Genomic DNA, 25688 nt, shown 5'->3' with positions numbered 1-25688 from the left:
TAATGGGTATAGGACAGTGTTCTAGAACACTGAAGGTTCACAGACATACATGAGATATAGTTCTTGCCTGCAAAGAATTTATAGTCTAATGTGAATGATTAAGTACATAATTGAACATGGTACCAAGGATAATGTTAGAGCAATCAGACACAAAGTCTTTTGAAGTTTAAAGGAAGAAATGATCTATTTCTGTTTGAAAGGAAAAGTTTAATAAAGACAATAGCATTTGATATGAACATAGAATGATGAGTTGCTTTGGATTGGCAGGAATGGAGGCAGAAGAATCAGTTATTTGCAGATAGAAGGAACAATGAGAGCAAATGCATAGAATTGTGCATAGATGGGGGACAGTTAAGTGGTCCCATTTGACTAGAGCTTAGAATGTGTGGAGAGGGGATTATGAGACACTGATTGGAAGATAGCTGGGGGCAGTGTTGTAAAACAAAAGTGGACTACAGAATGGTTGGTCTCTGTAGGGTAGTAATGAGGGATTGGTTATGAGTCTAGCGAAATAATCCAGGAAAGAGGTAATCAGGTTTCCATGAGATTGGCAACAAAGGGATTGAAGTGACCAGCATTGCAGAGGTAGATTCAGTACCAGGAGTAAGGAATCAATAGTGGCCCCGAGAGCTTATGCCTGGAAGATTTGGAAAATGAGGCATCAATACAACAATGTCTGAAGGAGTAGTAGGTTATGGGGGAAGTGGATGGGTTTGGAACTGGACATGGCAAGTGCTACATGCTGGTTAGATATCCAAGGAAAGATACCTAGTAAGTAGCTGGAAGTATGGATCTGGGGCTTAAAGGAGCACTTCAGTAATTCTTTACATAAAGACAGTACAGCCATGAAAACAGATGATGTTGCCAAAGTAAGTATGGGGAGAGAGAAGGTCAAGGACAAAAATGTGGAGAGTACTTGCTTAGAAAGGGTAGGGGGGCCATCAAAGGAGTCAGAAGCAGCAGTTACAGAAGTAGAAAGAGGAGAGGAGCAGTGTGGTACACTGAGGTCACCGGGGGAGGAGACAGGAGGCAGCCGCAGAACAGACGCATCCTCCCAGGCTAGAGCGTCCTGAAAGCTCTGAGAGTAATTCTCATGTGCATCTAGGTTTGAGAACAGATCACTGTTAATTCAACAGAGAAATGAAAGAAGAGAAGGTTCAGTGGGGTCCAGCCATGCCCTGTTATGTGGGATTTTTTTCCCTAAGGGTGTGGCCCCCTCCCCTACAGCTCATCTTTTGGAGGGCTGGTCCAGGCTCCTCTCAGCCGTGACCACCGGCTGAGGATTAGCAGTTAGTGTACACGGTCTCCTCAGCCTTGCCCATAGTCCCTTGCAAGACATTTCTTGGATGGGAGTTTGCAGTGCTGGGAGAAGTTCCGCCCCACTGACTCTATTCTGCTGTGCCTCCTCAGAGCCTGTCATAGGGAACTGCATGGATAGAAGTTCTCCAGGACAAGCAGTGGAGCTGCCGGATCACAATGGGCTCGGGTACCCAGCACGCCCTTCTGTCCATGAGCACCCCAGGCCCCGGGCCCTCCAGAGACACCACACGATCCAGAACAGCGACGATGCTTATGTATGTTGGTCCCTCCTGCTGCGCAGAGGTGGATCCTCCCAGTCCCAGCCTTGAAACAGAGCATAGTGATGTGGGGTAGCCTCTCTTGGCCGCTCTCCTCAGTCGGCATCCAGACTTTCTGGAAACTGTGGGGAGCATTTCTTTTCTTCGTCTTTTTTTTTTTTTTTTTTTTTTTGAGACGGAGTCTCACTCTGTCGCCCAGGCTGGAGGACAGTGGCGCAATCTCAGCTCACTACAACTTCCACCTCCCTGGTTCAAGTGAATTTTGTGCCTCAGCCTCCTGAGTAGCTGGGACTACAGGTGCCTGCCACCACACCTGGCTAATTTTTGTGTTTTTAGTAGGTATGGGGTTTTACCATACTGGCCAGGCTGGTCTCGAACTCTTGGCCTCAAGTGATCCGCCCACCTTGAGAGCATTTCTTTGAGTCACCCTAACAGACCAAACCTTAATTCAAGTAGAATCTGTGCTCCAAATTTTAGACCAAAGAATCAGAAATAGTTGCCATCTGTTCCCTGTAGTTTTGATTATTAAACCTCTTCTTAGTCTAAACTCAGGCCCCAGCAAATAAGCCCATAAGCTTCTGGTTATTTTTCAGCAGCTACATTGAGCTTACTCAGATCAGGGGAACTGGTGGGCCTCAGCAGTTTTGTTTTCCTAGGGTGGCACTAGTTACTAGACTAGCCACATGTGGCTATTCAAATCTAAACCAATTAAAATTAAAAACAATTAAAAATTCAGTTCCTCAGTCACACTTTAAGTGCTCAGTAGTCAGTTGTGGCTACTGGTTACCATATTGGACAGGACAGAGAGAGAACATTTCCATCACTGCAGAGTGTGACTGGATCGTGCTGTTCCTAAGACAAAGTCCCAGTGGAGATGGGGAGAGGTCGGAAACCTGGTTTTAGAAAGCCATGTAGGTGTCAAGGTGTCCCCACCAGCTGAGATTTGCCACATCCGCACCACCCTCACCACCCACAGGGGAAAGCCAGGCAGCTTCCCACACTGCGGCTGTGGAGCGCCCCCTTTGGGTGGTGCTGTAGAGGAAGGAGGCTGGAGCGGGGGCCCCAGGCTGTCTTTTGCCTGGGCTCCTTCAGAAGGACCAGCTGTCTTTAGGGGTTGCCTGAGAGTGGTGCCTTCTCTGGTGTGCTTATTTCTTCTCTTAACTGTTTTCTGCAGGTACAGCTGGATAACTTGCCAGGAATGAGTCTTGTGGCTGGGAAAGCACTTAGCTCTGCCCGGATGTCGGATGCAGTTCTCAGTCAGTCCTCGCTCATGGGCAGCCAGCAGTTTCAGGATGGGGAAAGTGAGGGTGAGGAGCCTTATGCATGGGGCACTCCAGAGAAGTTCCTGGAGGGGCCTCCCTCCATCTTCCGTGACTGCTCCCCTCTTCGGTAGGAAGAGCTCATGGAGAGGTAGAGCCACAGCATCCCACACGTTCTGGACACAGCCCCTTTCCCCACTGGTCTTCCCTGAGTGCGGGTGTGTAAAGGAGGTGTGGCCTCTGGCCAGATGGCACAGGGCTCTCCCATTCCTGTCTCATCTCTGTGATGATACGCCTTCAATCACTTTCTCCGGTTCTGCTTAGAGGGCATCAGGTCCTAATGGCACATTTTTGGCTCTCCTTGGAGCCAGTTGAGGGAGGGTGTCATAACAAATAATAGGCATAGGCCTTGGGCAGGACAGGTCTGCCATCAGTCCCAAGGCTGTCCTTTTCAGGCTCTGCAGGCGAGGCACTTGGCTTTCTGGACCCCGAGATCCTCATCTATAAAGTGGCAAAAACGACAAAGCCTTTATCCTACATCGTGCTCTGAGGGCTGCCTGGCTTAGTGAGTATAAAGTGCTTAGCACAATGTCTGGAACACAGACAGTGCCAGGAACGGGTGCCTGCAGGCAGTAAAATCATTGTCCCTTTCACCGTTTAAGAGGTGGTCCTTTCTGAAGGAGTCCTCTATCTTCTCTCACACTATAGTAGTTGATCTTACCTAAGGATGGGAAAGGGCAAAGGAAAAGGGCAAAAACGGAACAGGCAGAGAATACAGGAAGAATCTTGGCCCCCGCCCATTGTCACTCAACACCTTGAGGGCCTGCTGTGAGCTAGAATTCAGGGCTGGGAGTCAGGCTGTGGGATGCTCAGACAGGTTGCCTTCGATTCCTCCTCTGTCTCCCCCTTGCTCTCCTAGCCCCCCAGTTCCCTGCCAACCTCATGTTCTTTTTGGTCTTGCAGAATGTGGGGCAAGCCTGGGAGGTCATGAGCACCCAGACCTGAGTGATGGCAGCCAGCATTTAAACTCCTCTTGCTATCCATCTACGTGTATTACAGACATTCTGCTCAGCTACAAGCACCCCGAAGTCTCCTTCAGCATGGAGCAGGCAGGCGTGTAACAAGAAACAAAGAGTGAGTGTCACCCTGGCCAGGGCCAAACCAGCCCTGTGGCCCAGTGCCCGCTCCCGATCCCATCGGGAGCTTCAGCGCGTGTGTTGTGGTGGCCAGTGCAGTCGACAGTGCCACGCCTCCCCTCGAGGCCTTCACAGTTTCTTGCTTTGCATTAACTACCCTGCTAGTTTTAGGGCATGAGGTAGGGGTGGAGGTGTGCAGAAGAAATGCTAAAGACAGTCTCTTGGTTCGGTTATGGGGAATAAGACACAAGACCCGCCTCGTGTTATAGGTGCTGTAGCCTTTATAGAGACAGCAGTGAGCTACGGCTCCAGAGGGTGGAGGTGACCTCTGGCCAGCGTAATAAGGAAAGGAGGAAGTCCTTAAATTCAGTCTAAAAGACAAAACCTAGCAGGAAAACATGTCCAGCCATATTTTTTAAGGCCGTACAGAAGCAAGTGGCAGGATATTCCAGACCAGGGAAATGTGTGATGAGAGGCCCATGGTAGAAAGAGTGGGGAAACTGGCTCGTTCGGCTGGAGTAATGCAGAGAGTACACAGCAGGCACCATGGGTTGTATCTGGAAAATCTCTGACAGAAGAGGCCTGATGAAAGGGAAGCCACTTGGCAAATCCACATCAGAGCCTCAGTATGGCAAGCTGCCTGAACACCTGAGGAAAAGCGAACCCGCTCCATTTTTTTAAAAGTTTTAAATGGAATATTTGAGTCTCTTTTCAAACTAATTCTTCTCTGTGTCTGCTTTATTCCAGGTTTTGTGTACAGCTTGGGAATGAAAAGGTTGATCGTAAACCCACAGTATCTTGCAGCGTTGCGCCAAATCGCCCTTGTGTTTCTCTCCACCCAAAATATCACAGCTCCTTTCCTCACATTTGGTTCAGCCGTGTGCTGTTCTTTTGGGTTCTGAGAGGGTTTTGCCATGTTTGCTTGTATGACCAAGTCACCAAGGAAATAAACAGGAAGGAAATCCACGTTCTTCATCTTTTGTGACAGTATATTTGAGTTGGTGGTTTTTTTGTTGTGTTTGGGGGTTTGTGTTTTGTTTTGTTTTTGGTATGTTTTCTTCTGGAGGTCATTTACTTTCTTTTTCTTCCTTTTTTTCCTCTCGTTCCTTTTTTGAAACAGGAGAGCAAAGCAGTTAGAGTTCAGAGGCCAGGGGCCTCAGGGCCACTCCCTCCCTAGCCTTCATCAGCAGAGCACCCTCCATCCCCCTGCATTGCTCTTCTCCAAAAGCAAATACTAAAGGATGCCATCCTCTGGAATCCTAATGGCAGGCAAAGGGAGAGAGGAAGGGTGACGGCTTCTGGCACTTAGAGAACAAAAAGAACAAAAAAAGAGAAACCCCCAAGCCTGGAACCCAGAGAGGTCTTTACTGCTGGGATCCACGGAAAACATGTCTGTCCCAGCCAAGATCATATGACGAGTTTAGCACGGAGGCTGAGAGTGACCTGGCATAGATGGTTTGCCAGTTAGAATGTCTCAATTTGAGCCTTTGCTTTTGGTGGATAACTCAGCTCCCCTCTTGTAACCTGGAAAGTTGGTTGCCTTTATCATCCTGCTGGTTTTATCTATGGACTGAACACCCGACAGCAGTGCACTATGCTTTCTGTGACATCTTTCATTCTCATTTTATATTGTGCTATAAAAAGGATTGTTTCTCCATATATATAAGTGTATATATATAATATATATATTATATGTGTGTATATATATTATATATATATATATATGCTCTCCCCTTTCAGCCTCTTTGTCACAGGCAAGAAGTGTAGTAGGTTGCCTTGGGCCCTGCCTCTCTCCTAACCCCCTCTTCCCCACTGGGCACCCTCAGCCCCTATATTTTAATTCTTGATCATGTAGAAATTGTTTTTGGTAAATGTTGATACTATTGTTATTATCATTATTAATAAAGAGAAAAGGAATTTTTGTTTAAATGAGAAATGTTTAACCAGATTCTGTTCTATTTGAATTGTGACTTGCACCTTTTGTTCAAAGTATTTCCTTTAGGCATTGTAATTGTGAACAGCTCTTACTTGTGCCAGTGACAGATGCAGTGGTCTCCTTTCCCCAGCTGAAGCAGTGCATACGCAATAGCTATTGTTTGTGTTATCTTTATTTCTCTTCATTGTTAGAAACCAAAGTCTTCTCTGCTGGCTGGGGCTGAGAGAGGGTCTGGGTTATCTCCCTCTGATCTTCAAAACAAGAGAGAGACCTTGAATACTCTGACTCTCCACCCTTGTTTTTTCTGGGAAAGCAGAACAAGAGGTCCTGAGTCCCCTCCTAGTCTTTCATCCTGAATTTGCACAGAGGAAAGCAGGTGCCCGGCATGGCCATCCTGATGTTGCTGGCAGGATCTCCATGCACCTTGTCCTTCTCCACTGATACTGGCAGCTTGGCTCCTGGACCCAATATCCCTTGAGTGGAATTCTGCAGTGCAAGAGCCTTTCCTGGGAGCTGTCCCATGTTTCCATGGTCCCAGTCTCCCCCCCACTTGGTGGGGTCACCAACTACTCACCAGAAGGGGGCTTACCAAGAAAGCCCTAAAAGCTGTTGACTTATCTGCGCTTGTTCCAGCTCTTATGCCCCCAACCTGCCCTACCACCACCACGTGCTCAGCCTGATCTGTTTACATGGTACTGTATGTATGGGAGAGCAGACTGCACCCTCCAGCAACACCAGAAGAAAGCCAGTGAGCCTACTAACCGTGCCATCTTGCAAACTACACTTTAAAAAAAAAACAACTCATTGCTTTGTATTGTAGTAACCAATATGCGCAGTATATGTTGAATGTATATGAACATACTTTCCTATTTCTGTTCTTTGAAAACGTCAGAAGTATTTTTTTTTCTTTCTCATTTTATGTTGAACTAAAAAGGATTAAAAAAAATCTGCAGACTCAAGTTACTAAGACCTTTTGTCCTTCCTTTTGTCCTTTTGTGAGGCACTTACTTACAACTTGGTTACTTAGTTGGACAGTAGGAGGTTGTGTAGATTGAAGCCTGATTGTGTTCTTAGGCTGATCGATTATTTGCCTGTGGTTTGGAGTCTAGTTAGGAGAAGCCTCAGGTAAGTGGGAGCTGGAGCAGTGGAGGCTGGAGAGGTCTGCCAGGCTTAGGGTGGGGCTTTGAGTGATTCATGATCTCATCTCACCCTTATGAAACTCACATTCTCTAGAAGCCTGAACTCTGCTTCACACTGTGTCCCTGGGCACCCAGCTCAGACTCTGCCCCATCAGAAGGGAGCATTTGAATTTGCCGGGCCAGGTGGAAAACAGCTCCTTGAAAGGGCACTTTTGAAGAGTAGAGGGAAAGATCCTCAAAGAGTGGACACAGGCTGGACCCTTCATGACGTGACCTCCATTGGCCGAATGAAAGGACAGCCAAATAAGTATTTGGAAAGAAAGGGAGGGGCCAGGCGTGGCTCACGCCTGTAAATCCAGTACTTTTGGAGGCCGAGGTGGGTGGATCACCCGAGGTCAGGAGTTCGAGACCAGCCTGGCCAATGTGGCGAAATCCCGTCTTTACTAAAAATACAAAAATTAGCCAGGTGTAGTGGCGGGCACCGGTAGTCCCAGCTACTCGGGATGCTGAGGCAGAAGAATGGCTTGAACCCAGGAGGCAGAGGTTGCTGCAGCAAGCCAAGATTGCACCACTACACTCCAGCCTGGGTGACAGCAGGATACTCCATCTCAAAAAAAAAAAAAAAAAAGGCAGGGCAGGGGTGGGATTTTCCTATAGTTTTTCCCTTTATCCATACGTGAACTTCCAAGGGCAGGATAGAGTTTCCAGCAAGTTTCCAGGCATGGCTAAGAGACAGGTGGTTGAAGGCTTCTATGAAGAAAGCTTACTGAAGCTGGAAACACCATCTGAGTTCACAGAAGGAAGAATGAGAGGTGGGAATTTAGAAAGCCTTCCAAACTGGGCATGGTGTCACGCGCCTGTAACCCCAGCTGCTCAGGAGACTGAGGCAGGAGAATGACGTAAGCCCAGGAGTTCGAGTCCAGCCTGGGCAACATAGCAAGACCTCACCTCTATAAAAAATAAACTTAACCAGGCTTAGTGGCAGATGCTTGTAGTCCCAGCTGCTCAGGAGGCTGAGGCTGAAGGATCATGTGAGCCCAGGAGTTTGAGGCTGCAGTGAGCCATGATCGCACCACTGCATTCCTGGAAAGAAAAGAAAGACTACAAGTCTGTGGAGGGGCTAGAAAGTTGCTGTAGGGCCATTTAGAGAAGAAAACAGCCTTCTCAAGAAGGGTCTTCTAAAACTCCTGAGTCTGTGTATGCTCTCAGGGAGGACTAGGTGAGTCTCTAGAACCAAACAGTGATAATACCCAGATCCCTTCCAGCAAATTGTAGCACCTATTGTAATAGATGCCACTCCCTCCTAAAATCAGCCAGGGTGCCTTTGGACCAGAGGGAGGGTGAGCTTTTGGAGGAAGCAGGGCACTGGCTCCTGGACACAGACTGGAGAGCTCAGCTCCAGAAAACAGGAGCCATGCTGACAGAAAACCATGTAGAGCATGATTTTCTTTCTGACTTTGTGCCAGCCTCACCCCACACCAACTGCAAAGATCAAGAATTCACAGGGCTACTGTGCTTCCCTCCTGCTGATCAAAGATGAGCTCTGTCCTGGCCTTAGTCTTTTCTAAGCAGGAGGGCAGGAGAGAATCTTGCATAGTTGGCTGCAGTGCCCCACCCACGGGTCTAACTTGGGGCTGCAGCAAAATTGCCAAATAGTGGGGGTGGGGGTCCTGTCTCCCCTGCTCAGTCGGCACCTCCCCTCCCTAACTCTCATTCTGGCTGACACCACATGCTCCCAGAAGAAATGTTCTGAGCAGGGGCTGGTATGAGACTGCCTCCCCTCCCAGGACCCACTCCTCCGTATGACCAGGCTGGTGACCCTCCCTTTAGCGTGCCAGTGCCATTCACTGAGCAAATAGGTGCCAGACCTAGCAGGGGACAGAGTCCTCCCGATACAGACGGACCAGTATGCTGGGACATAAATTGTGAAAGGAGTTGCTAATCTTTCTGTGCAAAATCCACTCCTGCAGTCACTGCCAACACTTTCGCACATGTCAGGGCATCCAGGGCCAGGACTTGGTAACCCTGTTCAGGAGCAGTCGCTCTGGAGGCTCCCAAGATGAGAGAGAGAAGTGGGTGGAAACAGAGGCCTACTTTGTGGGCCCCGCAGCCACTGAACAGTCCAACCCATGGCCACTGAGCACCTTGAACAATGCCTGGCTGGACCCTGAGTCTGAGTGTGTCATCAACCCAGTTTGTTGTTGTGAGTTTTTCCATCAGCTCTGTCCAGAAAGACTTCCTTCCTTTCCAAAACATTAGTAAAGGGGCCTTGGACGAGTTTAAGCCAAATACCTTGCAATAAAATGGAGTAGCCGCCCTGGTGAATAAGTATATTTAAAAAAGGAAACTGCCTGCTTGGTAAGATGCTGTTCAACAGCACCCCCTATCCTGACGCCTTGCAGTCCCCGAGCCAGGAAACTGAGAAGTCCCTGATCAGACTGCAAAGGCTGCAGGCTCCGCAAGGGTGCAAGGCCACCCTCAAAAAACTAGAAGCCAGGCCTCCCGATTCCCACCCCTGCCAGTGCTACATAGTTAACAGCTGAAGGATGCAGGGCAGCTCTGAGCTGCAGTTTTCCCACAGGCAAAAATCACAAGGGTAAAATCTGGCCTCCAGCCTTATAGGGATATTCTAAGTTGTGAAAGTGCTTTGGCCACTAAAGAACTGTGCAAATGTTAAATACTAGGTTTAGCCATAACAATCCTTTTAGTAACAAACCAAAGAGAAGGGTCAAACACTGGCAAGTATCTTGGAGTACAACCACAGGAGTTCCCCCATGTGCTGACTGGGGCAAACTCTACCCTCCAAAAGAAAAGATGCTCTCTTGGCCTGAGACACCTGTGAGCTGTCCCAGCAGGGGACCAGCCACCTTCCCACTTTCTAGAGCTACAGACAGCTGGGATGGCTAAGTAGGCAGTCCAGGCTGACGGCTCACCAAGGCCACCTCCCTGTCTACACAGTCCCACAGACATCTGGGGCCCCTTCAGTCCTGGGAAAGACCCATATCTCAGCAACTGCAAGTTAAGGTCAAGCAGAGAAATGTGGGATTGCTGCCTTCACGCCTGCTGCAGAAGCTGAGGTCTCAGGTCTGATACAGCAAGTGTACTGGGAATAAGGGAATACAATACCAGAAACTGGGATTCTAGAAAACACAATAGTTACTGTTTACTAAGTGCGAGGTACCTTTCTAACAGTTTTGCATATATGTTCAAATTTCATGCTTAAAACGATACAAATTTATTACCTTACAGTTAGGGAGGACAGAAGTCCAAAATGGGTCACACTGGGCTAAAATCATGGTGCCAGCAGAGCTGTGCTCCTTCTGGAGGCTACAGGGGAAAATCCTTTGCCTTCTCCAGCTTCTAGGGAAGGGCTGGCCATGCCCCTCAGCTCATGGCCCCCTTCCAGCAGTCACATGAGTCTGACCTCCGCTGCCATCCTCACATCTCCTTCTCTGACTCTGAGGCCCCGCCTCCCTCTTGTATAACTAAGGACCCCTGTGATGACAATGGGCCCACCTGGAGAATCCAGGCCAACCACCCCATCTCCAGGTCCTTAATCACACTGGCAAAATCTTTTTTTGCCATGGAAGGTAGCAAAGCCACAGGTTCCAGGGATGAGTATGTGGACATCTTTGGGGAGCGTTATTCTGCTTGCCACACAGTAACCCCTGCCGTAACTCTGGGCGATGGCATGTTCTATCATTATCTTCAATCAGAAACTGATGTGTGGGGAGGTGACGCATCGTAACTCATCCAGGGTCACACAGCTAGTAAGTGGCAGAGCTGGGATTCAAATCTAAGGTTTTCTGGCTCCAGAATCTTCTCTGAAGTGAAAGGCATGAGGCCGACCACTCCCTGATCTGGTAAACAGAGATGTCAGGCTGGTTTGTAGTGTTAGGGAGTTTCCTGGGGTGATGGTACAGGGCACATGTCTGCCCTGCATCCTAAGTCCAGAGACTGGGTTCTAGGTCCAGCCTTGCGTCTAACTCCCTGAGAGATGAGAGCCTTTGGGCAAAGTCCCTCCGTGCTCTTCAGTCTGTTCATCTGTGAGATGGTGGCGTGGGAAGGGGCTGGAGTGATCTCACAGTTCTTCTCAGCCTGCATCACGGGCTCTAGGACTCAGGTCCTGTCAGTAACCTGCTGGGGGAGGTCTGGGCCTTCCAGGAGAAACCTGACAAGATGATGCTGCAAACACGAACGGACACACTGCACTTTACGTTCACAGGCTGTCTCAGGGGCCTCCAAAAACCCTGACCATTCTTGCCCCATTTTGCAGATAAAAAACTGAGGCTCAGAGAGATTACATAACTTGCCCACAATCTTCCTCCAGCAAGATGGAGGCCAAGTGAAATGAGAAAGGTGGTCTCCTGCCACTTCCTTACCCGAGGGTCTTCTCCCCACACCAGGGCTTCCCGAGGGCTGAGATCCAGTCTCACCTGTGCGTGATCAAATGTAAGTGTGAACAATGCGAAGGGAGACGTCTTCAATCTAAGGGGCTTCAATTCTGTAATGTAATTCTGAGATTATGCCCTTTTTTTGTTCAAGTCTTTCCTTTTTGAAGTGATGGTCTTTACAATATCTTTACAAGACAGAATTAAAAGTTGGCAGCTCTGAATCAGTCTCAAGAGTGTTTTGATGCAAGAGGTCTCCGAAACCTCAGTCTGGGAGCCACGGAGCGCTCTCCCCTCTCCCCAGGTTTACCAGTTTGGGAGGCTTGGAGAGAGGCCTGGAGGACCTGCTGGGGACTAAAGAAGCGCACTGGTGGGAGGACAGGACGGGGGGAAGGGGAAGGGGAGTGAAGTAGTCTCCCTGGAATGCAGGATGGTGGGGGAGGAGGTCTCCTGGGTGGAGGAGTCCCAGCGTCCCTCCACCCCCTCCTCTGTCAACACAATGGACAATGGCAACCGCCCACACACTCCCATGGAGGGGAAGGGATGAGTGCAGGGAACCCCGACCCCACCCCAGGGACCTGCAAGCCTGCAGACACTCCCCTCCCGCCCCCACTGAACCCTTGACCCCTGCCCTGCAGCCCCCGCAGCTTGCTGTTTGCCCACTCTATTTGCCCAGCCCCAAGGACAGAGCTGATCCTTGAACTCTTAAGTTCCACATTGCCAGGACCCGTGAGCAGCAACAGGGCTGGGGCTGGGCTTATCTGCCTCCCAGCCCAGCCCCTGGCTGGAGACATAAATAGGCCCCGCAAGGGCTGGCTGCTTAGAGACTGCGAGAAGGAGGTGAGTCCTGCTCCCTGCTCCGGGTGACTCTGGCTCCCCAGCTCGAGGGTCAGGCCCTGCTCCAGGCCGGGCCTCCGGGTACCTGAGGTCTTCTCCCACTCTGCGCCCTTCTCCTCACCTTGCTGCAATGAATGGGGGAGCACCGGGCTTCTGCATGCTAGAGGCCCCCCACTCAACCAGCCCCTTCTTCTCCTCCAGGTCCCCCACGGCCCTTCAGGATGAAAGCTACGGTGCTGACCTTGGCCGTGCTCTTCCTGACGGGTAGGTGTCCCCCAGCCTAGGGAGCCAACCATCGGGGGGCTTTCTCCCCAAACCCCTGTGGCCCACCCTCCTGGGCAGAGGCAGCGCCCTCTCCCCCACCTCCAAGCTTGGCCTTTTGGCTCAGATCTCAGCCCACAGCTGGCCTGATCTGGGTCTCCCCTCCCACCCTCAGGGAGCCAGGCTCGGCATTTCTGGCAGCAAGATGAACCCCCACAGACCCCCTGGGATCGAGTGAAGGACCTGGTCACTGTGTACGTGGAAGCACTCAAAGACAGCGGCAAAGACTATGTGTCCCAGTTTGAAGGCTCCGCCTTGGGAAAACAGCTAAAGTAAGGACCCAGCCTGGGGTTGAGGGCAGGGGCAGGGGCCAGAGGCCTGTGGGAAGATGTTGAAGCCAGACTGGCCGAGTCCTCACCTACTATCTGATGAGCTGGGTCCCACAGATGGTCTGGATGGAGAAACCGGAATGGGATCCCTATGCAGGGTCACAGCCCATGCCCCCTTGCAAAGGACAGACCAGGGCTGCCCGATCTGTGATCACAGTGCCACATTGTGCCTGCAAGTGTAGCAGACCCCTTTCCCTTCTTCACCACCTCCTCTACCCCTGCCCAGCAAGAGTGTGGGCTGTCTTCGGAGAGGCGAATGTGCTGGAGGCATAGAAGCGAGGTCCTTCAAGGGCCCACTTTGGTGACCAACGTAACTGGGCACCAGTCCCAGCTCTGTCTCCTTCTTAGCTCCTCTCTGTGCCTCGGTCCAGCTGCACAAAGGGGCATGGCCTGGCGGGGCAGGGGTTTTGGTTGAGCGTGTACTGGAAACGCAAGGCCACTGCACCTCCGCGAACAGGTGTTGCCCAGGGCTCACCCCGGTAGGCTGGGGCGCTGGGAGGCCAGCCCTCAACCCTTCTGTCTCACGCCCCAGCCTAAAGCTCCTGGACAACTGGGACAGCGTGACCTCCACCGTCAGCAAGCTGCGAGAACAGCTCGGCCCGGTGACCCAGGAGTTCTGGGATAACCTGGAAAAGGAGACAGAGGGCCTGAGGCAGGAGATGAGCAAGGATCTGGAGGAGGTGAAGGCCAAGGTGCAGCCCTACCTGGACGACTTCCAGAAGAAGTGGCAGGAGGAGATGGAGCTCTACCGCCAGAAGGTGGAGCCGCTGCGCGCGGAGCTCCACGAGGGCACGCGCCAGAAGCTGCACGAGCTGCACGAGAAACTGAGCCCGCTGGGCGAGGAGGTGCGCGACCGCGCGCGCGCCCACGTGGACGCGCTGCGCACGCATTTGGCCCCCTACAGCGATGAGCTGCGCCAGCGCCTGGCCGCGCGCCTTGAGGCGCTCAAGGAGAACGGCGGCGCCCGCCTGGCCGAGTACCACGCCAAGGCCAGCGAGCATCTGAGCACGCTCAGCGAGAAGGCCAAGCCCGCGCTCGAGGACCTCCGCCAGGGCCTGCTGCCCGTGCTGGAGAGCTTCAAGGTCAGCTTCCTGAGCGCTCTGGAGGAGTACACTAAGAAGCTCAGCACCCAGTGAGGCGCCCGCCGCCGCCCCCCTTCCCGGTGCTCAGAATAAACGTTTCCGAAGTGGGAAGCCGCTTCTTTCTTTTGGGAGAATAGAGGGGGGTGCGGGGACATCGGGGGAGCCCGGATGGGGCCTTTGGCCCTGGAGCAGGGACTTCCAGCCGGAGTTCAACAACTCCGTGCCCAGACTGGGCGTCTTAGGGCCAAGATCGACGTTGGAGGACCTGCTGGACGCCTGGCTGCTTACGAGTGAGGGAGTAGAGTCTGCCTTACCAAGGCTCAAGTAGAAAGGAAGTCACAGTGGACCAGGCAAAGCCACAGACAATCCAAGGCCAGCTGCCCTGAAAGGGACTCAGACAAGGCCTGCAGCCCTGTCTGGGGCAGGACAGGAAACAGGGTTGCTTTAGTTGGGAGCAGTGGGTTCCCCGTCCCCAGAGGTGTTCCGTACAGAGCCTTCTCCAGCCCAGTCGCTGTCAGCGGGGCGGGGCGGGGCGGGACGGAGCGGGGCGGCCTCAGGGAGTCACTGGGATTGGGGTGTGGCCCCGGGTGCAAGTGAAGTGCTTGGAGTTTGAGCGCCTCCTCCTTTATGAATTCAAAAACTTCTCGAACACTTCCCTTTTCTTCTCACAAGGCCAGTATCCCCCTCCCACTACTCCCATCCCACCCAGAAACAGCCACCGCTTCCTCAGGCACGGCAGTGTAAGCCAGCCCTCCACCCGCTGCGGCTCCATGCCATGCCACCGGCTCCATGCCATGCCACCCCCTCTTTCCGCTAGCCCTGGCAGAAGCTGGCCTGAGTCAGAAAAATCACCACCACCTCTTGCAGGTACATTTTTATTTCCGAGATGCTCTCATATCTGTGATCTCACTGCATCCTTCCTTCCTCCCATCCTGGCTAGATTGCCATCAGAGGCACAGCATGGATGAGGATGCTGAAACCTGGAGATGTGACGTCGCTTGCCCAGTGAACAACAGGATGGGCTAGGCAGTGCTTTTTAGACCCTGCACCCCTGGCCATCCATGATTATTAAAAAGAGTGTGTGGGTCAGGCACGGTGGCTCAAGCGTGTAATCCCAGCACTTTGGGAGGCTGAGGCGGGCATATCACTTGAGGCCAGGAGTTTGAGACCAGCCTGGCCAATATAGTGAAACCCTGTCTCTACTAAAAATACAAAAAATCAGCTGGGCGTGGTGGCTTGCACCCGTAATCCCAGCTACTAGGGAGGCTGAGGAAGGAGAATTGCTTGAACCCAGGGGGCAGAGGTCACAGCTGAAATCATGCCACCACACTCCAGCCTGGGCAACAGAGCAAGACTCCAGGTAAAAAAAAAAAAAAAAAAAAGAGTGTGTGGCCTGGCACTCAAGTTCACATGGGTGTGCAGGCATGCCTATGTATTGTCACATGACCTCCCTGGTCACAGTCCCTCCTTGCACTCATGTCTGAATGTCCCCGCATGCATGCATGTGGCTTCACAGATCTGGGCAGTGCGCTTGTACAGCCTTCCCTACCCTCTCTCTGCAGGGCCTTTCACCCACTCATGCAGGCCCTGGATAATCTGCCCATATCCATGTCCCCATCTCCAGTGTATCTTAACTACCCCCTGGGTAAAGGAGCGGGCGTTTTAGTTCCTAACCTTCCAGAGCTACAACAGCAGTCATCCAGCCAGGTCTGGGTGGGAACATTTTCCAGATACGGGTGCTGAGATCTCGGCTCAGAGAGAAGCCCTGGGGAATTTCCAGAAGAAAGCAGTCTCCAGGTGGGGCTGGATACACCGATGCCACTGAGATCTGTAAAGGAGTCCCTAACACCTGACACAGGAGCGACAAAACTGTTTTCTGCACCAACTGAGCAGAATACTCGCAGCTGACCTGGGCTCAAGGTCTGGCCCTGCCACGTGCTGGCTCTGTGATGCTGGCCAAGTGCCTTTGCCTCTCTGGGCCACAGTTTTTTCATCTGAAGAGTGGAGCCCTACTCAAGCCATCTGCAGCTCTGGGGCTCTCTGACCTAACATCTTTTGGGTGGTGGGGACACAAAGGAAGCAGCCTCTGTTGGGGGAGATCTTGTGCTCCTTTTTGGATCCCAGGACACCGCCCCCCGCCACTCCAGTCCAGGTCCCAAGGGCCCAGTCAGCTCAACTGTAATGATGACAACATTGATCAGGCATCTTTACACGCAGGTGCTGTGCCAAACGGTTCGAACGCTCTCTCATTTCAATCTCATGGCAGGCCTACAGTGGAGGGGATATGGTTGTATCCACTTTACATGTAAGAAACTGAGGCTGATACCAAGGGGTGGAGCTAAGACTAGCGCCTCGTTGCATCTTACTCTAACCTCTAGCGCATCCGGCCTCCTCCCCTCCCCTGTGCCTAAGAGGGCCAGGTGGCCTGGATAGGGGAGGTCAGCTCCACGGTTTTAAGTGAACACACACAGTCTCAACTCTGATGATGACTTAAGTACCAGGCATAGTGGCTGGCATACGGCACACACTCAGGTCATGTTGTGCAGCACCTAACAGTTTATCAAAGTATCAGCAAGCTTATTGTCTGGTTTGACCTTCCGCACAAACCTGTCAAGGAAGGCAGGGTACGCAAGGTGATTCCTACCTTAGAGATGGAGAAACTGAGGCCCAGAGACTGCCCAGCTACCAGAAGGTGGATAGAGCGCTGGACCCCAGGCCTGCCTGACCTGTAGTCCGTCCAGTGCCTACCCACAGAACAGCCTCGGCCCTTTCCCATACCCAGACACAGATGGCACACTTGTGACGGCCCACTCATAGCAGCTTCTTGTCCAGCTTTATTGGGAGGACACCCTGCCTGGAGGGGGGCCAGGCATGAGGTGCGGTAGGAGGGCACTGAGAATACTGTCCCTTTTAAGCAACCTACAGGGGCAGCCCTGGAGGCTGCAGGACCCAAGGAGCTGGCAGGATGGACAGGCAGGTGGACTTGGGGTATTGAGGTCTCAGGCAGCCTCAGCCAGAGTGGGTTTGGCCTCAGGGTTCAAATCCCAGAACCCAGATAACTTGTCCTTAACGGTGCTCCAGTAGTCTTTCAGGGAACTGAAGCCATCGGTCACCCAGCCTCTAAATCAGTAAGGGGAAGCAACAGAGCAGGGCATGAGAACTCCTTTGGAGGCAACTATGGGACCCACACCCATGTCCCCACTGGCTCTCCCTGCCACCCTCTCAACTTCACTGGACAACAGCCCTGAGACCTCAGGCAGGACTGCCCACAGCTGCCACCCTGGGAGAAGAGATGCCCTTACAGGAACCCCAGCACAAGTCGAACCCTGCCGTCTCCAGGTCACCTCAGATGTTTTTGCCCCTGGGCTTGAGGCACAGAGTGACAGGGTGGGGAGATGTGAAAGGTCAAGGCTGTCATTGTTTTCTGTGCAGACAGTATCCCCTGGAGTTGTATATCCTGGTTCTGAGCAGGGTAGGACAGAGGGAGGCAACCTCTCATTTGGAAAGTCATTGGAGGATTGATTAGTTGTGTGATCTGGGGCAGGTCACCTAATCGCTCTGAGCCTCAATTTTCTCATCTGCAAAGTGGGAAAATAACACCTACCCCAAAGCCGGTTCTGAGGATTAAGAATGCTTATAAACAACCTCTGTTATGCCAGCCAATGCCAGTCAGGGTGAGGTGGGGAAGGGAGTAGGGAGAGGAGAGGACCGATGGGCAGGGGCAGGATGGGAGAGGAAGGACACACTTCTGCTCACCCTGGCCCCAGGTCTTGGAACAAAGCAGAAGCACTCTCATACCCAGGCTAGAATTGGGCCAGGTGGGGCCTCCCAAGGCAAACCCCTAGCCCAGGGGTCCCCAGCCCCCAAGTCACAGATGGGTACTGGTCCATGGCCAGTTAGGAGCCAGGCTGCACAGCACAAAGTGAGTGATGGGTGACAGAGGAATACCGCCCGAGCCCCGCCTTCTATCAGGTTAGGCGGCATTAGATTCTCACAGGAGTGTGAAACCTGTTGTGAACTGCGCATGCCAGGGGTCGGGGTGGAGGGCTTCTTATGAGAATCCAATGCCTGGTGATCTGAGGTGGAGCAGTTTCATCCCCAAGCCATCCCCGCTGACCCATGGAAAAACTGTCTACCACAAAACTGGTCCCTGGTGCCAAAAAGGTTGAGGACCACTGCTCTAGCCAGACCTTCAGAAAAGGAAAATGGGGTCAGGCGCAGTGGCTCATGCCTGTAATCCCAGCAATTTGGGAGGCCGAGGTAGGCAGATCACCTGAGGTCAGGAGTTCAAGACCAGCCTGTCCAACATGGGGAAACCCCGTCTCTGAGAAAAATACAAAAAGTAGCTGGATGTGGTGGCACGCCTGTAATCCCAGCTACTTGGGAGGCTGAGGCAGGAGAATGGGGTGAACCTGGGAGGCAGAGGTTGCAGTGAGCCAAGATCGCTGAGATCGCACCACTGCACTCTAGCCTGGGTGACAGAGGGAGACTCCATCTCAAAAAAAAAAAAGAAAGAAAGAAAAGAAAAGAAAAGAAAAAGAAAGAAAAGGAAAGGAAAATGGAAATGAGGGCTAAAATGGCCCACCCTAGAACTGCTCTGGGGAGAAAGGAAGGACCCGGGAGGAACGCAGTCTCGACTCTGTCGTCTCTCCCACAGCAGCCTGACAAAGGCCCTGTGAGGAAAGAGGAGGCCAAAGAGGCACAGGACCAGGGGAGGCTGGCACCTCCATTCCATTGCTGGGATCTCACCAGGGCAGGGCGGGTGGGAATGGAGGGAGCTGGCATGAGGGATGGGGAGGGAGGCCAGCGGGTGTACCTGGCCTGCTGGGCCACCTGGGACTCCTGGACGCTGGTCAGTGCATCCTTGGCGGTCTTGGTGGCATGCTGCATGTAGTCCTGCATGAAGCCAAGAAGGGAGGTGTCCTCGGCCTCTGAAGCTCCTGAGGAAAGAGCAGGGCTGAGTGTGGTGGATCGGCCTCTAGGCGAGCCCTGAGCTCCTGCTTGACCACCCATTAGGACTGGGATCCCCAAGCCACCTCCATCCTGCCCCCAGCCCAGTCCCACCAAGTGCTTACTGGCAGAGGCCAGGAGTGACAGCAGGGCAGCAACAAGGAGTACCCGGGGCTGCATGGCGCCTCTGTTCCTGCAAGGAATTGTCCTGTGAGGGGCACCCCAGGCCCCCATGCCTCTGGACCCCTCCCTGGACAGGTGGCATGGCCCCTAAGGTGGGACCTGAGCTGGGTCTGCCAGAGGGAGTAGGGGCCTGCTTCCTGCTAATACGGGCTCTCAGAAGGGGGACTAGTGAGGGGCCCAAAGGGAGGTAGGTGGGATGGAGCAGAAAACCCACCAGACTGGACATCAAGGCACCTGCGGTCTGGACTGGTCTCTGTCCAGTGCAGCCAACATGCTGTGTGACTTTGGGGGCTTTCTGGCCCTCTCCAGGCCTCAGTTTCCCTGTCTGGGTAGGACTGGGCTGTCTAAGGCTTCCTCCAGCCCTAAGCCTGCAGAATGACGGGGAAGCCTGCACTTGGAACCATTTCCAGCCCCACCCCCTGTGTAGCTTTGGGCAAGTGACACCCCTCCCGGGCCTCCATTTTCTTCAGGTTATGATGAGGGGTGGGGGGCACCCGTCCAGCTCCAAGGCTTCCTTAGCTCTAGCAAGTGTTTCTCCAGGCTTGCTGGCTGGGCTGGGCAGGGAGCTCCTCTTGCTCCTCTTCATCCTCCTCCCCTCCTCTTTCCCCTCCCCAGAGGGCATTACCTGGAGCAGCTGCCTCTAGGGATGAACAGAGCAGGCAGGCAGGAGGGTTCTGACCTGTTTTATATTGTCTCCAGGGCAGCAGGCACTGAGGACCCAGGGCACTGGGCAAAGGTCACCTGCTGATCAGAGACCAGGGCCTGAGGCAGGGCGGCCAGAGGCAGCAAGCTGGCGGGAGAGTTGGGAAATCCCCAGGAGACTGTGTCCATGCTGCTGTCCCGCCAGCCCTGCAGCCCAGATGAGCTCAGGAACTAGGGGTGGGCCTGGGGTACCCCCATTCCTTCCTAGCTGACTGGCTCCCCAGGGAGAGACTGGTGAGAGGGGGAACGGCTTGGACATAGGCCAGGGGCCTCGGGCCCATCTCGGCCCTTCACACTGGAATTTTAGGCCCCTGCCTCCGCCAGCCCCAAGCCCTGAACACAGCCTGGAGTAGAGGGGTGAGGAACTTCTTCAGATTTAAGAACAAGCGGGTGGGTTGGGCTGGGGGGTGCCTGGAGTAAAGGCACGGAAGACCAGGCAGCAGTGGCTCCGGCAGGCCTGGAGACAGGGCTGAGCCCTCACAGCTCCTCCCAGCACATCCATCTGTGGTTTCAATCCGGGCAGGTGAGCACTGCTCACCCAGCAGCCCCCACCCGCCCCCACCCCTGTGTGCCCCACCACTGCCTCCTCCTGAGTGCAGGGCAGGAGTCGGTGGGGAAGGGCCAAGGTCACTCAGAGCCCAAGGCCTTTGTCCCTCCCTCCACCAGGTTCCCTATTTTGCCCTCTGGACCCACTGATAACATCCCCTGGGGGAGGAGCTGGTCTCATGGCTCGGGCCCTCCCCAGCCTCCACCAGGATTGATTCTCTCGTTCACCTTCCTGGGTTCCTCAGTGGGGTTGGGGGAAGAGCAGCCCTCACTGCCCCCTGGCTGTGGGAGCAACTGGGAGGAACAAGGTCTGGTGAGGAGAGGGCACAGAGGAGTTCTGTCGGGCGTCAGTGGTCCAGGAGGGGCGGCTGACCCTTCTCGGGGCTGAGATGTCCCCTGGGCCCACAGTGAAGCCGCAGCAGGGATGGCAGGATGAGGGGGCCTGTCTTCCACATGCTGAGACCTTGAAGCCAGGACATCTTAGGCTTAAATGATGCCTTTGGCACTTAATATGACCCAGGCCACAAAGATAACATCTCAGAACCTCAATTTTCTGAGGATAAAATGGGGCTAAAATACTGATTTCCCAGAGTGGCGCTGAAAAGGAAATGAGACAGAGAAGTACAAAGCAGCGGGACCACGGAGGGACTCATACCTCCCTCTCCCTCCCAATGTTGTGCCCTTCCCAGACAGCAGTCTGCAGGCAGCAGGAGCCTCTAACATAAAAAATAGAGCTCTGGCAGCAAGTCGTCCTCTCAGAAGTAACTAACACCACAGTATGAAATCAGAGGCCTGAGAAAGTGGCCCGGCTCTGCCCTCAGAATTCTTTATCGGTGGGTGAGACCTGGAATTACTCTGGTAGGGATTCACTCCTGGCTGCACACAGTGGCTCATGCCTGTAATCCCAGCAATTTGGGAGGCTGAGATGGGCGGATACTTGAGGCGAGGAGTTTCAGAGCAGCCTGGGCAACATGGCCAAACCCAGTCTCTACTAAAAATACAAAAAATTAGCTGGGCATGGTGACACCTGTAGTCCCAGCTACTCAGGAGGCTGAGGCACGAGAATTGCTTGAACCCCGGAGGTGGAGGTTGCAGTGAGCCAAGATCGCGCCATTGCACTCCAATGACAGAGCTAGACTTGGTCTAAAAAAAGAGAGAGAGATTCATTCCTTTGACTTAAGACTTTGTTTTCTGTTAAAATGCAAATAGAATCCTGTGAAGTAGACATTAACTCCATTTTACAGGTTGTAAATCTAAGGCTCTAAGGGCTCCAAGTGCACAGCCCATTAGTAGTAAGGCTGGGAGCCTTAATCCAGGTCTTCACACACACCAGGCAAATACCAGACGGCCTAGAGCACTGAGACCCCTATAGACGCATCAGTCACATGCCCTGAACAAATCCGTCTCAAGTCTCCTGCAGACTTTGATGATGGGGTAGAAGGCGAGGAGGTGGTCACTGGAGGATTTGGTATTGGGGACGCCCTTTCCTGTTCTGCTGTGGCCTGCTCCGTAGCCCCAGAGGCAAAGGCACAGTGGGGACCCAGATCCAGGCAGGGGCGGGCAACAAGGTCCATGGGCCCGGGCAGGCTAAAATGGGCTGGCAGGGTCCCGTGGCCCCAGATCCTCCAAGCCCTTCCACCTGTGCAGAGGGTATGGAGGAGCCTGGCCTCTCTCTCTTGCATGGCAATGGACCCAGGGAGGTCAGGACATGTGGGCAGAGAGACCTGGCAGCGTGCTGAGCTAGATGCAGCACACCTCCAGGAAGCCTGGTGCCTTGTCTCTTTCCAAGGGCTTGGTACCTGTGAACACCTGTGGCCCCTCACCAGCAGTCCAGCCTGCACCTCGGTGGGGGCTCTCTTGGTGGTCAGCCTAAGCTGCCCCTCTCTCTCATCATGGCACTCCTGGAATTAAGACTGGTTCGGGGAGAAGCCAGTGGTAGATGGGAGGAAAGGGGGATTTGACCATCTGGGGCCACAACTGGTCCTCTGGGGTTGGGCTGTTTCACCCTGTGTCCAGGTGAGGTTTAGTACTCAAGCCCCCGTGATCCGTGCCCTTCCTGCCAGTCTGGGCTGGGCAACCCTGATTCAGACCTGTTGGCCAGAGGCCCTTGTTCATCACACATCATCATGCTGGCAGTTCCTCCTAGTATCTCACCCAGATCCCTCCTATGGCAACAGGAGCTGTCCTTTAGTTCTGCCCGGGGGAGGGCCCCTTGAAGCATACGTGAGGCACATGTCTGTGTGACCTGCCTGTCCCTGGCTGAGTCTGTCCCTGGCTGGATCTGAGTTGTCTGCTCCTGACTCTGACCTCTGGACTGACCCCTGGTTTGATCCCTGTGTGACTGGCCAGGAGGGGTGGCCATAGCTAATGCTGAGCAATCAGCCTCATTGCCTCACCAATCATTACGTCTGTCGGTTGTACAGATAAGGAGAGGCTCGGAGAGGCCATGTCTCCCTTGAGATCACACAGGCCTTTCACGCCCACTAAGGTGGAGGCCCCTGACTCACAGGACCAGGCCCGGCTGAAAGGCAATCTGCTCTTCCCATCAGCTACTTGCACCCTGTAAGACTGGGCACAGGGGGCCCTCATTCTCTCCCTGCTCCCCAAAACAAATCCATCTACAGATCGATGCAAAACATGCCCACAGACTCTGGGAAGTAAATACATTCATTAACAGGTCACATCCCTGCCACGCTGAGAGGCAGCAGGCCCCCTCGTGAGTGTGGGTGCACGTATGGGCTGTGCCAGTCCCTGGATTCTTAGTGATTTGCATACTTCTGTGAATCCGCACACACTCTGGCGGATGCTATCGGAGATGCTCAAATGGTGCAGGCGCTCCCAGCATGGGTGCACCCAGGCGGGTGGACGAGACAGAAGAGCTCTGGACCTCTCACATGCTGGTGGCACCTGCTGCTCAGACTGTGAGTCCCGGAGGTCAAACTGCAGCTGAGGTGTCTTTTGTGACTCAGTCTCCTCCTCAGCTCTGGCCTGAGGAAGGGACAGGAGCACTGAGTACTGATCTTTGCTCCCGCGGCAAGCTGGACTGTGCCTGATTCAGGAGCAGGGTTGGGACCAATGGGTTCCAGGGAGGTAAGCCTTGCAGGGGTAAGATGTGGCTAACATTCAGTGATCATTTTTACTATGTGCCAGACATTGTTGCAAGCATTATATAATTATCTCAGTGAATCCTCACAGCCTGGGAGGCAGGTACAGTGGTTATGTCTCACCAAGGCAACCGAGGCCCAGAGAGGTTATGAGACTTGCCCAAGGACACACAGGCAGTACGTGTTGGAGGCTGGATGCAAAGCCAGGGAGTGGACTCCAGCATCTGACCCCAACAGTCACTGAGAGATGGCACAGGCTACATCAAAAAGGAGGCAGCATGGTAGCATGGGGACCACTGCAGGGCAGCGGGTACCCAGCAGAAGAGGTGCCAGAGTCAGAAGGTCATTTGGCTGCCTTCAACCCTGTGAGACATCAAGCCACTTCAGGAAACTGAAAGAAATGCACACAAAGCAAATTTGAGTTAGCACAATTGTGGTCTACTCTGATGGCATTCATTTTTACAAATAAATGTAGCTCACTGTTGTCAGGCACTGCACTCACCGATAGGAGCCAATAGTGCAATGTGCTGGGCATCACCTCACAGTCACTGGGAGTGGTGTGGTCTGGCAGAGGGACCCACACTGACGTGGTGTGTCACATTCTCAGTGGATGTCTGTATGTGATTATGCATGCAGCCTCATTTAGAGATCCGCTAGACATCTAAGTAGAAGACTTCCTGTGCACCACCACCGTTGCCCTCCATCCCCCAATGGGAGGTCCCCTGAGAGCCTCAGGTCCCGAGATTCTGCTCAAGCCAGCTGCTCCTGCCCAGGGAGTGTGACCGGAAGCTGCGGAGGGCAGGAGCTAAGGTTGGTCCCACCTATCACCCTGCCTCTGTCCCACCTGGTGCCCCTCAGAGGGCTGAGTCTCACTCTGCCACTCTCACTAGAAGAGAGAGCACTCTGCTACACTCCCTGCTTTACTCCAAATCAGGAACACAGTATGATTATCATAATAACAGTAACTATTTTTCAGAACTTACTCTGTGCCAGGAACTCTATAGGCAGCCCTCTGTATCCTTGGTTTCTGTGTCCATGGATTCAACCAGACTTGGATTGAAAATATTTTTTTAAAAATTGCATTTGTGGGCCAGGCACAGTGGCTCACACCTGTAAGCCCAGCACTTTGAGAGGCCGAGATGGGAGGATCACTTGAGGCCAGGAGTTGGAGACCAGCCCGAGCAACATAGCAAAAGCCCATCTCCATTAAAAACAATGTTTTAAAAAAAAGTTGCATCTGGGCAGGGTGCAGTGGCTCATGCCTGTAAGCCCAGCACTTTGGGAGGCCAAGATGGGAGGACTGCTTGAGGCCAGGAGTTGGAGACCAGCCTGAGTAACATGGTGAAGCCCCGTCTCTACTAAAAAATACAAAAATCAGCTGGGCCTGGTGGCAGGTGCCTGTAGTCCCAGCTACTTAGGAGGCTGAGGCAGGAGAATTGCTTGAACCTGGGAGGCAGAGATTGCAGTGAGCCAAGATCGCACCACTGCACTCCAGCCTGGGTGACAGAGTGAGACTCCGTCTCAAAAAAAAAAAAAAAAGAAAAAGAAAATTGCACCTATACTGAACATATACAGACTTTTTTGGTGATTGTCTCCTAAACAATACAGTATAACCACCATTCACACAGCATTTCTGTTGTATTAGCTATTATAAGTAGTCTAGAGATTTAAAGTACGTGGGAGGTTGTGCTTAGGTTATATGCAAATACTATGCCATTTTATATCAAGGACTTGAGCATCCATGGATTTTTTTGTCCTGGAATCAATTTCCCATGGAGACTGAGGGAGGACCCTACTACCCACTTTGCAAGCAATGTCTTCTTTAATGTACTGAACCATCGCATTGCTCAGAGGAGAGACTGAGGCTGAGGGCTTTGAATAACTAGACCAAGGAGGCACAGCTTGGGAGTGGGACATGAAGCACACTACAATTAACCCTTTCAGGATAAGGCCCTGTCTCCTGCACCCATCTGCCCAAAGGCTCTCCAGCGCCCCCTCCTCTTGGGTGTACCTTGACAAGAGACCTAGATTTTAGCTCCCTATGCTATCTGCTGCCCTGGATGGTCCCACTCTAGTGTCTGGTGCTCTGAGATGGAGTCAGCATTAGTGGCAGATGTGGAGATTGGGGGGAACTCTCTTCACTGGGGCAGACAGAGGAGATGTGGACTTTGCCCCCCATGAGCCTGGCACAAACCC

General features: G+C 53.0%; 3 protein-coding genes across 12 annotated transcripts in view; 2 read left to right on the top strand and 1 right to left on the bottom strand.

The window, feature by feature from the left end:
* The window catches only part of SIK3 (SIK family kinase 3), a 299785-nt gene extending 294847 nt beyond the window's left edge, over positions 1-4938 (top strand). For all 8 annotated transcript variants that reach the window (XR_013404311.1, XM_077964365.1, XM_028834008.2 and 5 more), the window contains 4 exons: positions 1411-1574; positions 2752-2884; positions 3800-3970; positions 4720-4938. Coding sequence is in view for 7 of the 8 variants with exons in the window: in XM_077964365.1 (XP_077820491.1) it covers positions 1411-1574; positions 2752-2884; positions 3800-3957 (455 nt within the window). In the remaining variant the exon portion in view is untranslated. The remainder of the gene's footprint in view (positions 1-1410; positions 1575-2751; positions 2885-3799; positions 3971-4719) is intronic.
* Positions 4939-12241: 7303 nt separating this feature from the next.
* On the top strand, positions 12242-14118 carry APOA1 (apolipoprotein A1). The gene is made up of 3 exons (XM_028834006.2): positions 12242-12539; positions 12712-12868; positions 13458-14118. The coding sequence occupies exons 1-3, from the start codon at positions 12497-12499 to the stop codon at positions 14059-14061; spliced, it is 804 nt and encodes a 267-aa protein (XP_028689839.1). The 5' UTR covers positions 12242-12496; the 3' UTR covers positions 14062-14118.
* Positions 14119-16821: 2703 nt separating this feature from the next.
* APOC3 (apolipoprotein C3) lies at positions 16822-20451 on the bottom strand. 3 transcript variants are annotated; one of them, XM_001090312.5, is made up of 4 exons: positions 19766-20451; positions 19083-19150; positions 18824-18947; positions 16822-17127 (listed from the first exon to the last, which is right to left on the bottom strand). In XM_001090312.5, exons 2-4 carry the CDS (start codon positions 19135-19137, stop codon positions 17007-17009), a joined length of 300 nt encoding a protein of 99 aa, XP_001090312.3. In that variant the 5' UTR covers positions 19138-19150; positions 19766-20451; the 3' UTR covers positions 16822-17006. The 3 variants fall into 3 exon arrangements, with proteins under 3 accessions (XP_001090312.3, XP_077820501.1, XP_077820502.1); XM_077964375.1 differs by lacking the exon at positions 19766-20451 and adding an exon at positions 19355-19703; XM_077964376.1 differs by lacking the exon at positions 19766-20451 and adding an exon at positions 19375-19691.
* Positions 20452-25688: the final 5237 nt, after the last annotated feature.

Source organism: Macaca mulatta, chromosome 14 (genome assembly GCF_049350105.2).
Source record: "Macaca mulatta isolate MMU2019108-1 chromosome 14, T2T-MMU8v2.0, whole genome shotgun sequence".
NCBI classification, from domain to species: Eukaryota; Metazoa; Chordata; class Mammalia; order Primates; family Cercopithecidae; genus Macaca; species Macaca mulatta.
This window is presented reverse-complemented; position numbering and strand designations above follow the sequence as displayed.

What these genes read in the sequence shown, in the direction of transcription:
- APOA1 (XM_028834006.2), top strand. Translation starts at nt 12,497, where the DNA reads ATGAAAGCTACGGTGCTGACCTTGGCCGTGCTCTTCCTGACGG. An exon ending in GGCCGTGCTCTTCCTGACGG is followed by an intron (nt 12,540 to 12,711) that starts GTAGGTGTCCCC and finishes TCCCACCCTCAG; the next exon opens with GGAGCCAGGCTCGGCATTTC. An exon ending in GCCTTGGGAAAACAGCTAAA is followed by an intron (nt 12,869 to 13,457) that starts GTAAGGACCCAG and finishes CTCACGCCCCAG; the next exon opens with CCTAAAGCTCCTGGACAACT.
- APOC3 (XM_001090312.5), bottom strand. Translation starts at nt 19,137, where the DNA reads ATGCAGCCCCGGGTACTCCTTGTTGCTGCCCTGCTGTCACTCCTGGCC. An exon ending in GTCACTCCTGGCCTCTGCCA is followed by an intron (nt 18,948 to 19,082) that starts GTAAGCACTTGG and finishes CTCTTTCCTCAG; the next exon opens with GAGCTTCAGAGGCCGAGGAC. An exon ending in CAGGTGGCCCAGCAGGCCAG is followed by an intron (nt 17,128 to 18,823) that starts GTACACCCGCTG and finishes TTACTGATTTAG; the next exon opens with AGGCTGGGTGACCGATGGCT.